The sequence below is a fragment of the Xiphias gladius genome, chromosome 8 (genome assembly GCF_016859285.1).
Source record: "Xiphias gladius isolate SHS-SW01 ecotype Sanya breed wild chromosome 8, ASM1685928v1, whole genome shotgun sequence".
NCBI lineage: Eukaryota > Metazoa > Chordata > Actinopteri > Istiophoriformes > Xiphiidae > Xiphias > Xiphias gladius.
In genome coordinates, this window is record NC_053407.1 from 6,493,241 (window position 1) to 6,506,452 (window position 13,212).

Sequence of the window (13,212 nt, forward strand, 5' to 3'; positions counted from 1 at the left end):
CGAAGGCATCAACAGGAGAACCAGATGACATAAATTATGCTTAAGTGACTTGGTAGTTAAAAGCAGGTTTAGATATCATCACCACAAGTACACCCTCTAGACTTGTTCATACACTGCTTTGCAATGCAAATCTGCTTGTTTGTGTGTCTCTTTTCACAGTAATTGATCCAACTGTTTTCATGTAGCCCACAAACACTTATACACACTTATATGTGTCTGCGTCTTCCAATGTAATACCAGACGACATCTCTCGCTCAGTTTCTCTGCAGCACGTGTGACTGAAAAGAACTAATATCATGACTTTTCTAGATTCCCCAGATGGCAGGAAAACAAATGCCAGTTCACCATAAATAATCAAATTTTGAACTTTATATTTTTGAACTTTTAATTTTATACCTACCTTAATATAATCATAACAGCATCAGGGAGTTTCAACATGGCAGTGAATACACCAAAAGAAAAGTCTCTAAGAGCTCTAAGTACAGTTAAGATAATTTTTTAATTTCCAAATTCCTTTTAAAATCTGGCCTAAAATATTTGATAGTGTTATCGTGCCCATCGCACTATATGGTAGTGAAGTATGGGGTCAACTCAGTCATCATAGCTATTGGGACCCATTGGGATACACACCCAGCAAAATCTCTACATGCACAATTTTACAGATACATTTTACACATACAAAGAAAAACACCAACAAATGCCTGTCAAGCAGAATTAGGCAGATACCCACTGATAATTAACATTCAAAAGAGCCCAAACCCAAGAGCTGAGCTCAGAAAAGACTCCCCTATGTCAGTTGCTGCTGGGACTAACTTCCCCCTCTCAAACAAACTGACTAGTCTCACAACAACAATGCTTTCCAAACACCAATCAGAGTAAAACAAATTATAAAACATTGTAAAGCAACCTATTTGAAACACTGGAAAGAAGAAACTAAAGGCCAGCGTAGATTAGAATGTTATCTGTCTCTAAACAGAGATTATGAATTGGCAGGATATCTCTTATTTGTCAGAGATAGAAAGCAGAGGCAGATCCTAACCAAGTAGCTCAGTGACCACAAACTGGCCATTGAACAAGGAAGATACAAAAAATCATGGCAGCTGAAAGAAAACAGACATGTGGTCACTGCTTGACAGGTGAGTATGAGGAAAAAAATAAGAAACACTTACTTTAACCAATTCAATTCTGTAAATCCAAATTTCAATGAGCTAAATGACATCTCAAAATTAAAAATACTCCTAGGAGAAAGAGACAATGCATATGTTGCTGCTCAAGTTCACATGCCACAACCTGAGGGACAGTGAATGATGTAGACGCACACACGTGCTTATAATATACTGTAAATATATAATTAATATATACATGTTTGTTCTCTTTTCTGTGGCTAAATTGTATTTTGATGCTTTGGCAACATTGTTTTTTAAACTTTCATGCCAATAAAGCACCTCTGAATTTAATTGTCAGTAGACCCTTATCGCAATAGCAGAACAAACAGCTACAGGAGGGGTAAAGCGAAGGGAGATTGTAAACAAGTTAATCAATCACGGATTGCACCAACGGATAAAAAAAAACTAAAAATTGCTGTGTTGCCAAATATACTTTGTGGCCGTTGATATATCTGGGTGGCCTGCTCAAGTAAGATCTATGTGTGTGAAACACTGTAGTAATTGATGGGATGTTTAACTTGTTTTTATTCTGTGATGGGAGTGTTTGATTTTATTGACAGTCTGACAATAGAGTCCTGACTGCCTAAATGAAATTGACTGTAAGTATACCCACAGATACATACTGCTTTTTGCATAGCTGCACGCTCAGCTCTGGAACATGCTGCACAGATTCTCTGTGCAGGGAGCTTAGTAGTCAGAGAGTAGCTGGGCCATAGTGCATTAACAGTCACTGAGTGGGTTATGTAAAGGCTAATCAATGAAATCAATCCCCAAAATGAGAATGGATGGCTGACACGTAAAAAATAGATGAATTTCATTAATAAACAAAACAAAATGTCTTAATCATCTATAACAACCGAACATCCCCTGTATCCATCTAGTGTAAGGTAGGAGAGGGCTGTTAAAGGCTCTCCAGGAAGGGAGGTCATTTTATGTAACCTGGGCTGGGCCCTCAGTCAGTGTGGAGCTGGTTCACATGAGCTCTTGTGTTGAGTTTGGCAAGTGTGTGTGTGTGTGTGTGTGTGTGTGTGTGTGTGTGTGTGTGTGTGTGTGTGTCTGTTGATGTGTATTTTATTAACGGGTTGTCCAAGCCCGGGGCCAGAGGGAAATAATCCTTGTGTGTGTGTGTGTGTGTGTGTGTGTGTGTGTGTGTGTGTGTGTGTGTGTGTGTGTGTGTGTGTGTGTGTGTGTGTGTGTGTGTGTGTGTGTGTGTGTGTGTGTGTTGGGGAGTCATATATCACACACAGTTTCAGGTCAGCTGCGGCAGTCTAGCTGGTTGTTGTTGTACTGGTTGGTGTTTCTGTGCATTTATAGCATGTATGTGCTGTGTCTGTCTACACAGAAAGGTCATTTTGTGATGTAAGATGGGTTTCATTGCAGCATAAAGATATTTTTGATGAGAGTTTACTTCAAAACAGCTCATGGTTTATCAGCCTACGTGCTTCACTGGGTCTGTAGATGGTAGATGTTGGCTGTTTCTGTATTAGTTAATACACCATGTCATCCTTGCAGGTAAGATCAAGTGTAATGATCTCAGTGTACATACTCTCTCTAGTAACAGGGTTGTTCCCTGAAGACAACTCGTGCTCTTCATGAGTGGTAAAATGAGGAAGGAGTGGTTAATACCACATTCTGCATCTCTCTGCACCCAACACCTCCCTTCCTTTCCCTTGACACAGCAGAGGTTTCCGCTGCTGTGCCAAGCTCTCTGAACACTGCATGAGGGGAAAGAAATGGAAACAAAGTCTATGTGATGTAGTTTTCCTAAACCTTGGTGCTGTATAGGGATAGAAAATAAACTTCTTTTTTATTTTTTCTGTAGTTGGTTTGTCAATCATCAGCAGATCTCAAAAATATAACAGATTTTCATTAAATTTTGATAGACTGATAGACCTTAGGCCATGGCGCAACTGAGTACATTTTGGTTGATAAGGATTATGCAGATATGACTGATATATCAGGGCTGATATTGTCATATCTGCATTGCATATAGGTTGGAAGACAAAAGAAATAATAGCGGTGTTGTAAAGTGCAGCAGTAAATGTTTATAGGTTATGTCGTTATGTATATTGTCAGGACCGTAATTGTTTGGATGTATGGTCTCGACTGTATATGATCTTAATAACACAATCTTCCTTTTAAAAATAAAAAGATGAAAAAAATAAAGTATAAAACACACCCCTTGCTCATACAGTACACTCAGGATTATACAGCCTTGGTCTGGTATGACCACTAGTTTATGTATGCTGATGTTAGCAATCTTAAAATATACATTTTTGAGTAACTCTATCAGTGATTCAGTTCGCTGATTTAATGACACTTTTTTACTTGTACTACTGTTTCTCCATGTTTTTGCATTTACCATCCTGGAAGTGCCACTTGTAGCCACTGTGACCACTGTTTAGCAAAGGTTAGCATCAGCTAACTTTGATATATTTTTGTTTTTACTTGGGTAATCTTTATTTTTATTCATTTTTAGAATTACATCATTTCCAGTCAATTTCACTGTTTACTGTTCTCTTACACTGCATTTACTAGGACTATCATCTTTGATAATAAAAGTTTATTGTTAAACTTACAATATCCACAGGGGTGCCCTGGTGGCTTGATGGTGAGATTTGAAGGTTTATTGCTATTGTTTATGTGAGGTTTTTATGTAAAAGCAAATATCAGATGAGTAATTGTTATTATATTTTAATTATTCTTAATTATTGATTGTTTGGCACTGGCCTCAAAACAAAAGTATTGTTGGGCTCTAATCTAGATCTTGGATTTATGCCAGCAGATGCAGATTGTTAGGCCAAAGCTGTGAAAGTAATGGAGACTTGATTCCGTATCACGAGAGTATGTGTTTGCAGGGTCAAAAATCAATTTGCCATTAATCTGAAGTTATAGGAATTAAATTTTCTGGGTATAGAAGCAAGTTTGAAAATTGTTCAGTGCTGGTAGATGTTGTTCTTGGTCCATTATAGTGTATTTGTGCTACACTCATGTACTTTAATTTTAATCTATATTAAGTTTGTTCTAACTATTTATTTTGTTTGGTTTGTCTCTTCTTCTTTCTGGAAATAAAAACAGGGCTTTACTGAAACAATCAGTTGACACCAGCATCTTCCTCCATCACTGTTCCTGCAAACCTCCCATCCATCCACTGCTCCTACTGGTTGCATCTTCCAGTTCTCAACATGACAACTATGTTCCTGCCCTGGCTGTGTCACTGACCTCCACCCTGGACTACCAACATGGAGAGAAAACGCAGAAAGAAATTAATTTAGCTGCTCAGGCTGTTTGCAGTATGGACTCATTTTTAGAGCTCTGGACCTGAAATGCTCTGTCCCAACCACTGACCTGATCCAGGTTTTAGCTGCTTGTTTTTCATCTGAAACAGCATACCTGCTGCTCAAGTTCAAAGGGCCTGGTCACACTGATGGTTTGTGCTACTTCAAAACTCAAAATGCTCCTGGTTCCTGTGTGGGCATCCATGCTTTTGGGGCTGCTGTCGGGATTCTTGCCTGTGGTGGGGATGCAGCCAGCGGGAGGGGCAAGATCTGGCTTGGAACACGGCCCCAACTCAGACCCCCTCCCCTCATCGTCTGGCTCCAACTGCTCCCAGTTAACCCTCAAGCTGGAGTTTTCCTCCAAGGTGGTGGAACATGGTAAGAAACTGTTCAAACTGGTGTATATGCTTTTTGTTTTCATTGTGTCTTTATAATTATAAAGACACAATTATTTTAAAGTTCTTTCGTTCGTAGTCAGAGATTTTGCTAAATTCTGAAGTCAAAGAATATCAGGGGTAGGTATGTCCTAGTCTTTTTATTTTATTTTATTTTATATATTTATTTATTTTTCTGACCCTCCTCCCAATCCTACCGGATTCCTTTTAGTATAGTATCTGATTCAGGCCTACATTAAAATTAGCAGAGCAATTCCCTGATCGCAGTAATCGAGGGGCTTGTCAGAACTTTAGCTATAGTATGTACAAGAAACAAGCTTGTTTTGTATAGTTATTGGCTTTAAGCTTTTTTTCTTTGTGACAATACAACCACAAAGGAAATGCGCATTTTATCTTAGTTTAGCGTAAAAACTGGAAACAAAGACACAGGCAGGAAGAAACAGGAAGAAACAGCCCAGCACATAACCTCCTGTAAAACCTGTTTTTGTACAGATTAAACAAACCAAATGTAATAAATGAATTAGTGAGCTTCAGAGTCACCCCTGGACAGTGCCAGGTGAGTTGTTTCCCACTTTTTTCAGTCCTTTTACTAAACTAAGATAGCTAAGATAGATAATTAAGCATATTTCCTAAAATCTCAAACTCTTCCTTTAAAAGTGAAATCATGGTGGGAGTACTGTTTTCAATTTGTATGGGTGCTCTGAATTTAATTTTTAGCACGAGTCCATTAAATATCAGGGAAAATCTGGACAGAGAAAGCATTAGTGCCCTCTTTCTTTTAACATTCACTGTAAAAGTTTAATGGGCAAGATACCTCACCCACAACTGAAGCTGTGAAGTTGCTTATAGTAGACCATTGCACTGTGGGAGAACGAGGCTATGGAAGAACAGTATGGAAATGTAAGGAAATGCTTGGGATGTTGTTGAAATTAATCTTTACAAAAATCAATTGAGTACAATTATACTGAAGGAAATTCAAGGTTAAACCTCAAAATCAGGCTGTCAGAATCTTTTTTTGATACATGTGACTGAAATTCATTCACTGAGTCAATTTCTTTAATCCATCCTGTAGATGTATACTAGGGACACCACAAAAATGCAATTGAGAGATCAGGGTAACATGCAACAAAGGTCATAAGCAGTTTGATAGGTAATTAATATGTGCCTTTATCCAATGAATATCAAGATCCTTTCCTGTATGTTTTAACAGGATAATTAAATTATCGGGCCTTTTTGCTGCTTCTTTGTCTCGTTCTTATTTTCACCCCATCCAACACTGTGGCTGTGGAAGTATTATCAGTGCTATTGAAATATAACCTTTCACTAAAGTTTAAAGTATATTGAGTAAGATCAGACACACATTTGACGTGCATACAAGAAGATGGTAGTCATAGTAAGAGGGGATATAGTTTAATATAGTCTAATTTTAAAATAGAGGTTAGAGGTGTAGAGAGAGTCTGTAATTTGTTGCAGAACTATTGTAGTTGTTCAGAACTTCATTGAGGTAGTATCTAAGAGAGTGACTGAAGTAGAAATGTGAGGAATTTCAGTGTACCTTCATCTACAGGACTTGTGATATGATGATATTAGCTTATCTTCATATTTTAGGTAAAAACCCTAGTGTCATTTACATCAAATCATAATAGCAGCAGTGGGTATTGTTCTGAGCTCAGCATACAGTGCATTCAGAAAGTATTCAGACTCGTTCACTTGTTCATTTTGTTATACTAAAATCATTTAAATTCATTTTTTTCCTCGTAAATCTATACTCAATACCCCTTAATGATAAAGTGAGAACAGAATTTTAGAAAATTTTGTAAATTTATCAAAAAGGAAAAAAAAAACTGAAATATCACATTGTACTAAGTATTCAGACCCTTTATTCAGTACTTATTCGAAGCACCATTGGCAGTGATTACAGTCTCGGGGCTTCTTGGGTATGATGCAGCAAGCTTTGCACACCTGGTTTGGGGATTTTCTGGCATTCTTCTCTGCAGATCCTCTCAAGCTCTGTCAGGTTGGATCGGGACCATAGGTGGACAGCCATTTTCAGTTATCTCCAGAGATGTTTGATTGGGTTCAAGTCAGGACTCCGGCTGGGCCATTCAAGGATATTCACAGAGTTGTCCCTAAGCCACTCCTGCAGTGTCTTGGCTCTGTTCTAAGGGCCATTGTCCTGTTGGAAGGTGATTTAGTCTGAGTCCTGAGCGCTCTGGACGAGATTTCATTTAAGATATCTCTTTACTTTGCTCCGTTCAGCTCTCCCTCAACCCTGACCAGTCTCCTTGTCCCTGCCGCTGAAAAACACCCCTACAGCTTGATGCTGCCACCACCATTCTTCACTGTTGGCATGGTAGTGGGATTAGCGGTGCCTGGTTTCCTCCAGACATGACTTTTAGAATTGAGGCTAAACAGTTCAATCATGGTTTAATCAGACCAGTTTGTTTTGTTTCTCACAGTCGGAGAATCCTTTAGGTGCTTTTTTGTAAACTCTACGTGGGTTTTCCTGTGTCTTTCAATGAAGAGAGTCTTCCATCTGGCCACTCTAACATAAAGCCCAGAACAGTGGAGTGCTGCAGTAATGGTTGTCCTTCTGGAAATTTCTCCCATCTCCACACAGGCTCTCTGGAGCTCAGTCAGAGTGACCATCGGGTTCTTGGTCACCTCTCTTACCAAAGCCCTTCTACCCTGATTGCTCGGTTTGGCCAGGCGCCCAGCTCTAGGAGGAGTCCTGGTTGTTCCAAATTTGGGAACCTTCAATGCAGCAGAAATTTTTTTGCAGCCTTCCCCAGATCTGTGTCTTGACACAATCCCGTCTCTGAGCTCTGCCCGCAGTTCCTTCAGGCTCATGGTTTGGTGTTTGCTCTTATATACATTGTCAGCTGTGAGACCTTATATAGACGAGTGTATGACGAGTGTCTTTCCAGATCATTTCCATCAATTGAGTTTACCACTGGTCTCCAAGGTGTAGAAACATCTCAAAGATTATCCAGAGAAATGTGAGGCACCTGAGCTAAATTTCAAGTATCATAGCAAAGGGTCTAAATACTTATGTCAGTCTGATATTTCAGTTTTTCGTTTTTAATACATTTGCAAAAAATTCTAAAATTCTGTTTTCACTCTCTCTCATTATGAAATATTGAGTGTAATTTGATGAGAGAAAAAATTAATCTAAATTTTTGAATTAGTTTTTTTTAATGAAGTTTAGCATAAGGTTGCCATGAATACTACCTGTATAGCACTGTATAGCATACCCCAACCAGCTAGTCTTCATAATTTGGTATTCAGGCTCTGTCCTCATGCTGTAAGATTCTGAATTATATAAATACTCATAAAGACATGAGAGCCTGACTATTTTTTTCTCTGTGGAAAGCAAATCAACGAATGGTTCTGTTGTTTTTCAATCAATCATCTCTCTCATGGTCTTAGAAAGGAAACAGAAACTCAATACCTTTTATGTAAAATATCTGATACCAAGTTAATAATGATAACTGACAACTGACTTTTGCTTTTCTAATGATTTCTCACATTATAAATTTTGTGTTTTTTAAGCATTTTTGGGCATTATTTTCCTTTGTTTTGCTCAAGCGCTGTTCTGCAGTGTGGATGTGGGCTAAAAAAGAGCTTGAACATTTTTTAATCTGACTGTGGGTCCAAAATTCTACTCGCTGTCCTGTGTGTTCTTTAAAACATTTTCCTCTTCCCCCCCTCTATCTCCCCAGAGTACATTGTAGCATTTACAGGGTATTTCACGGCTAAAGCTCGCAGCCTGTACATCAGCAGCGCCCTGCGGAACGCTGGGGACCGAGCGCTGGAGTGGCACATCATTCCCAGAGAAAACCCAGCTTCTGACTTCCCCAGCGACTTCGAGCTGATCCACATCCGTCAAGCTTCACCTAGCAGTCTACTGACCCTGGAGGACCACCCTTACATCAAGAGGGTCACGCTGCAACGCAAAGTGTTCCGCTCGCTAAAATACATTCCCTGTAAGTCAATTTGGTGTTATTGTGTAGGAAAACCCATCAAAATGCCTGTAAGGTTGGCACGTCCACCAAGAAATATAAAACTCTGGAAAAATAGAGAAAGCTGTTTGTCTGCTACACTTCACAGAATATCTCTTTGTTGATCCAGAGGATGCATTTCTCTCTCCACTGTGTTTGTGGGGGAGAAAAGTATTGTATATCTCAATGTGAAGTACAGGCCAAATTGAGGTTGTTGATGCTGGATTTTGTGTGTGTGTGTGTGTGTGTGTGTGTGTGTGTGGGGGGGGGGAAAGGAAGGACAGAGACTGTCTGTGTTTGCTCTCCTTGGGAGGGAATAGGTGAGTCAGTGTGGGGGGACGCTTGCTTGGACGGGGGGCACACCCTGTGCCTGGCACTTGATGAAAGACTTCACTGTGCCCTCAGTCTGCATATACACAAGCAGTATCAGTATGGAGGCCATGTGTAGTGAAAACTGTTATTTCCTGGGTTTCTTCAAATGAAACAAGGAAAGGTTCTTAGACTGTCTTTTACAGCTTTATGTAAAAAATTAAACCTGAGCAATCTGGAGAAGCTATTAGTACTGAATAGATTTATAAAATAAATGAATGTCATATCTAAGGCTGTAGTGTGGAGCTTGTGATGTGTTGATATTGGTGGGGAGTGTTTGGATTGAAAAATGCGAGAAACCAAGAAAGTGTGATTGCCTGAGTGGACCAGTGGTTTGAAATTGCCTCAAGTGTCAATTTTAACTCAGCCTCCTGTGAATGTAGATGTCTCTAGAATAAGACTTGAACTTGGCTGTAGAGTGGAATATCTGTGAAAGGTAAGCTCTCATTCACTGTGTTTCTGTTGCATGAGTCAATTTTTGAGAACCTGAAGCAGCTACCTAGTGAGATAATTAATTAGTAGGAAAGATAAGAGAAAAGGCCTCTCCTCTGTATTCACTCTGACTTTAAAGGCATAAAATATCCCACAGGGCTCTGCTGCCTGATCTAGTGATAATTTGTTCTGCCCAAATTAGTCAAATTGTGATAAGATTGGCTTAAATGAGGCCGGTATGATCAGCCTCACATCACAGGTAAGAGATGGAAGAAGGGAGAGAGACAGAACAAAGAGAGGGAAAATAAGAGGGAGAAATCACTTGAAATTAGGGATCTGAACATATTATCATCATTACGTTTACAGAAGATTTTACTGTCTGCAGGAGTGGCTGAACTGGCAGACAACAGTAATAGGGCATGTTGATGAGAGAGGACGCTGCTGTTATCATTTTTTGGTCCTATAGTAAACTGAAAGATAGGTTTATGCATAATTAAAGTAATTAAGTACTGCATGTAAAGACCTTTGCCATTGCCATTTAGCTCTGTTGTCAATGCAGTTGCTTGTGTTCTGTATTTGTAGCATCTGAACCTGCTTCACCCTGCAATGCCACCCGTGGGACGCAAAAATGGCAGTCATGGCAATCATCCCGCCCTTTCAGACGAACCAGCCTGTCACTAGGTTCAGGTTTCTGGCACGCCACTGGTCGCCACTCCAGCCGCCGTCTGCTGCGGGCCATCCCCCGCCAAGTCGCCCAGATCCTGCAGGCAGACGTACTCTGGCAGATGGGACACACTGGTAAAACCTTGACCTTTAACTTCTCATCCTAGAAATAATCTGCTTCATAATTTCATAAAATGTGATAGGAATTTAAGGATTGCTTCTAGTAAAATAATGCTAGTCATAAATAAAAGAAACTTTTTTTTTGTTCTTGGTCTTAGTAAATGTATGGGTTGCCGGAGTAATAAACAGCACCGCATTTGCTTTGAATGAAACAGATTTAAACTCTCTCTTGTGTCTTTGCAGGTTCTGGTGTGAAGGTTGCAGTGTTTGATACAGGCCTAAGTGAGAAGCACCCACATTTTAAGAATGTGAAAGAGAGGACCAACTGGACTAATGAGAAGACACTGGATGATGGTAAGGAGGCAGAATATAACAATGATGATGACAAAGGTTAATGTTAATTATTATGATAAGGGCGTTTGTGTTAACTATGTTGTTGATGATGATTGGTTTTAATATCACATAGTGTGATTTTAATGTACTTTACATGCTGTGTATTGAAGGGTGGTGGCAGCCCAAGTAGGCTGAGGTTGTACTGAAAATGGTAGAGACAGAAAGAGGCAAAGACAGACAATGATCAACCTCTTTTTCCGTTTTTCAGGCCTGGGTCATGGTACATTTGTAGCGGGAGTGATAGCCAGTATGAGGGAGTGTCAGGGCTTTGCACCTGACTCAGAGCTGCACATCTTCAGAGTGTTCACCAACAACCAGGTACGTACATGCCCTCAGCATACGAATCAGTAGTAATGAAGAAATGAATAAAAGGTCAATGACATTTTGAAATTTCGCCTCCTAAAAAATAGTCACAAACTGTAGCACTTTTTTTATATTTTCTTTTTGGAATGAATTAAACAAAAAATATTACATGTTAATTAGTGAGCTTTAGGTTTAGGCTGGTAGGTAGGCTTCTTTTCCTTCTCACAGAGTCACGCTAGCTGTTTGCTCTGTTATCAGTTTTCACGCTAAGCTAACCAGCTGCTGGCTGTAGCTTCAAATTGAACGGACAGCATTGAAACTGGTATCAATCTTCTCATCTAACTCTTGGCAAGAAAACAAATAAGTGCATTTCCCAAAAGTATGAACTATTCCTTTAAATAATATTGTCAGACAGTGGTATTTATTGTAAATTTCAGAGTTCTCTTTCTCTATTGCATTGTCATCACATCCATCCATTTTCTTCCATCTTCTTCATTGTATGATAAGGCTGCTCTTTATTTCATTTGTTTTTAAATGCTCTTTGCAGCTTTGTGCACTGTTTGTTATACTGTCTGACCCAACAACAAAATAATCAGAAACACCGATAGCACTTATAATATAGTAAGCCTTCTTCACAAGTTAATAATTTATCAAAATCTCTCTCAAATAAGATGAAATTGTGTTTTGGATGAATTGGAGAATGTAATGTATTTGTCTCTCCTCACCTCCCAGGTGTCGTACACCTCATGGTTCCTGGATGCTTTTAACTACGCCATCCTGAAGAAGATCGACGTTCTTAATCTCAGCATCGGGGGGCCTGACTTCATGGACCACCCCTTTGTTGATAAGGTGATACAGCCACACACAAGAATGATACAGTCACATGGTAGCAATTGGCCAACTTTGACTGATAATTTAACCAGGTCAAATGTGAGCAGATGTTTTGATGTTTGTCTAGACAAAAAAATAGTTTGCAAGCCACCCTACCTCATTCTAAGTTACATAATTTTCAGAATGTGAAACGAGCTGGAAAATAAGCAGGTCAGCTGACAGTGCAAACGGGTCAAACAAGGTACATAGGTGCATGCATGGCAACCTTTGAACTCTACTCTAAGTGTTCTCTGCTAATAGGTGAGCACAAAAACATGTCATCTGCTTCATTAAACACTGAATGTTTAAATAATTTATTTTGTCTTCACAAATTGTCATCTGGAAAGCGTTTCCCTGATTAATGGGGCTTATTTTGAAACATGTATTAAACGACAGGAGTGCGGATCAGCATGTTATTAAGATTTAAGTGTACAGTGTGAAAGAAGCAGTCAGATTACTTGCGACAACATCTGTGCCTCTGGAAAGCTTCTTTGCAAAGTACTGATGTCCATCAGAGTAAATTGTTTCTGTACTAAGTTCTCCATGTGACCTGATTGCCGTCTCAGTAATGTAAATCAAATGTACTAATTAAATGTGACCTGTCTGGAAAACGTCTTTTTTGCCACGGCAATTAAGTTTATTTTCTTGTTTGATTGACAGGTGTGGGAGCTGACTGCCAACAGAGTGATCATGGTCTCTGCTATCGGCAACGATGGACCTCTGTATGGGTATGCTAACAACTTCCAAAAAATGGCATTCATTCTTACAAACAAGGACTTTTAAGGGACATTTAATCCTAAAATATACAAACTACGATCTATAATAATTTCACTTTTCAGTAGGTACTATAATGTTAAAATTTGTAATACCAACCAGGAATTTGGCTACAGTTTTCTTCAGGGCAATGAAAGCAAAAATGTCTCTTAACCGTCTCAAAACAGTTAAAGGAAGCTATTACTTTTGAAAGAAGTAGCACATTCTTTCTCTTATGATTGAGAAGTTCAGTTCAAAAGCTATAAAACACACCACTGCTAAATTCAGTACACCCAGGAGTTTTACTGCTACAGCCATGCTTGATCTGGTATGACAACTAGTTTATGGTGCCTAATGTTTGTTAATGTTAGCCAACTTTAGGTAGATATTGCTGTATAACACACATTACTGAGTCAGTTTGTCGACTTTATGGCTCTTTTGCACTTGTGGTACTGCTACAATAGCTTAG

General features: G+C 39.2%; 1 protein-coding gene across 2 annotated transcripts in view; it reads left to right on the forward strand.

Annotated features, from left to right (window-relative positions):
* mbtps1 (membrane-bound transcription factor peptidase, site 1) overlaps positions 1-13,212 on the forward strand; it is a 31,238-nt gene that overhangs the window by 1,847 nt on the left and 16,179 nt on the right. Inside the window, exons 2-8 of one of the 2 annotated variants that reach the window (XM_040133559.1) lie at positions 4,245-4,822; positions 8,562-8,825; positions 10,224-10,439; positions 10,668-10,778; positions 11,026-11,135; positions 11,853-11,969; positions 12,651-12,718. In XM_040133559.1, coding sequence (XP_039989493.1) covers positions 4,594-4,822; positions 8,562-8,825; positions 10,224-10,439; positions 10,668-10,778; positions 11,026-11,135; positions 11,853-11,969; positions 12,651-12,718 — 1,115 coding nt within the window. In that variant the 5' untranslated portion in view covers positions 4,245-4,593. Of the gene's footprint in view, positions 1-4,244; positions 4,823-8,561; positions 8,826-10,223; positions 10,440-10,667; positions 10,779-11,025; positions 11,136-11,852; positions 11,970-12,650; positions 12,719-13,212 lie in introns of those variants that run through there. The other variant, XM_040133560.1, reaches the window with a different exon arrangement.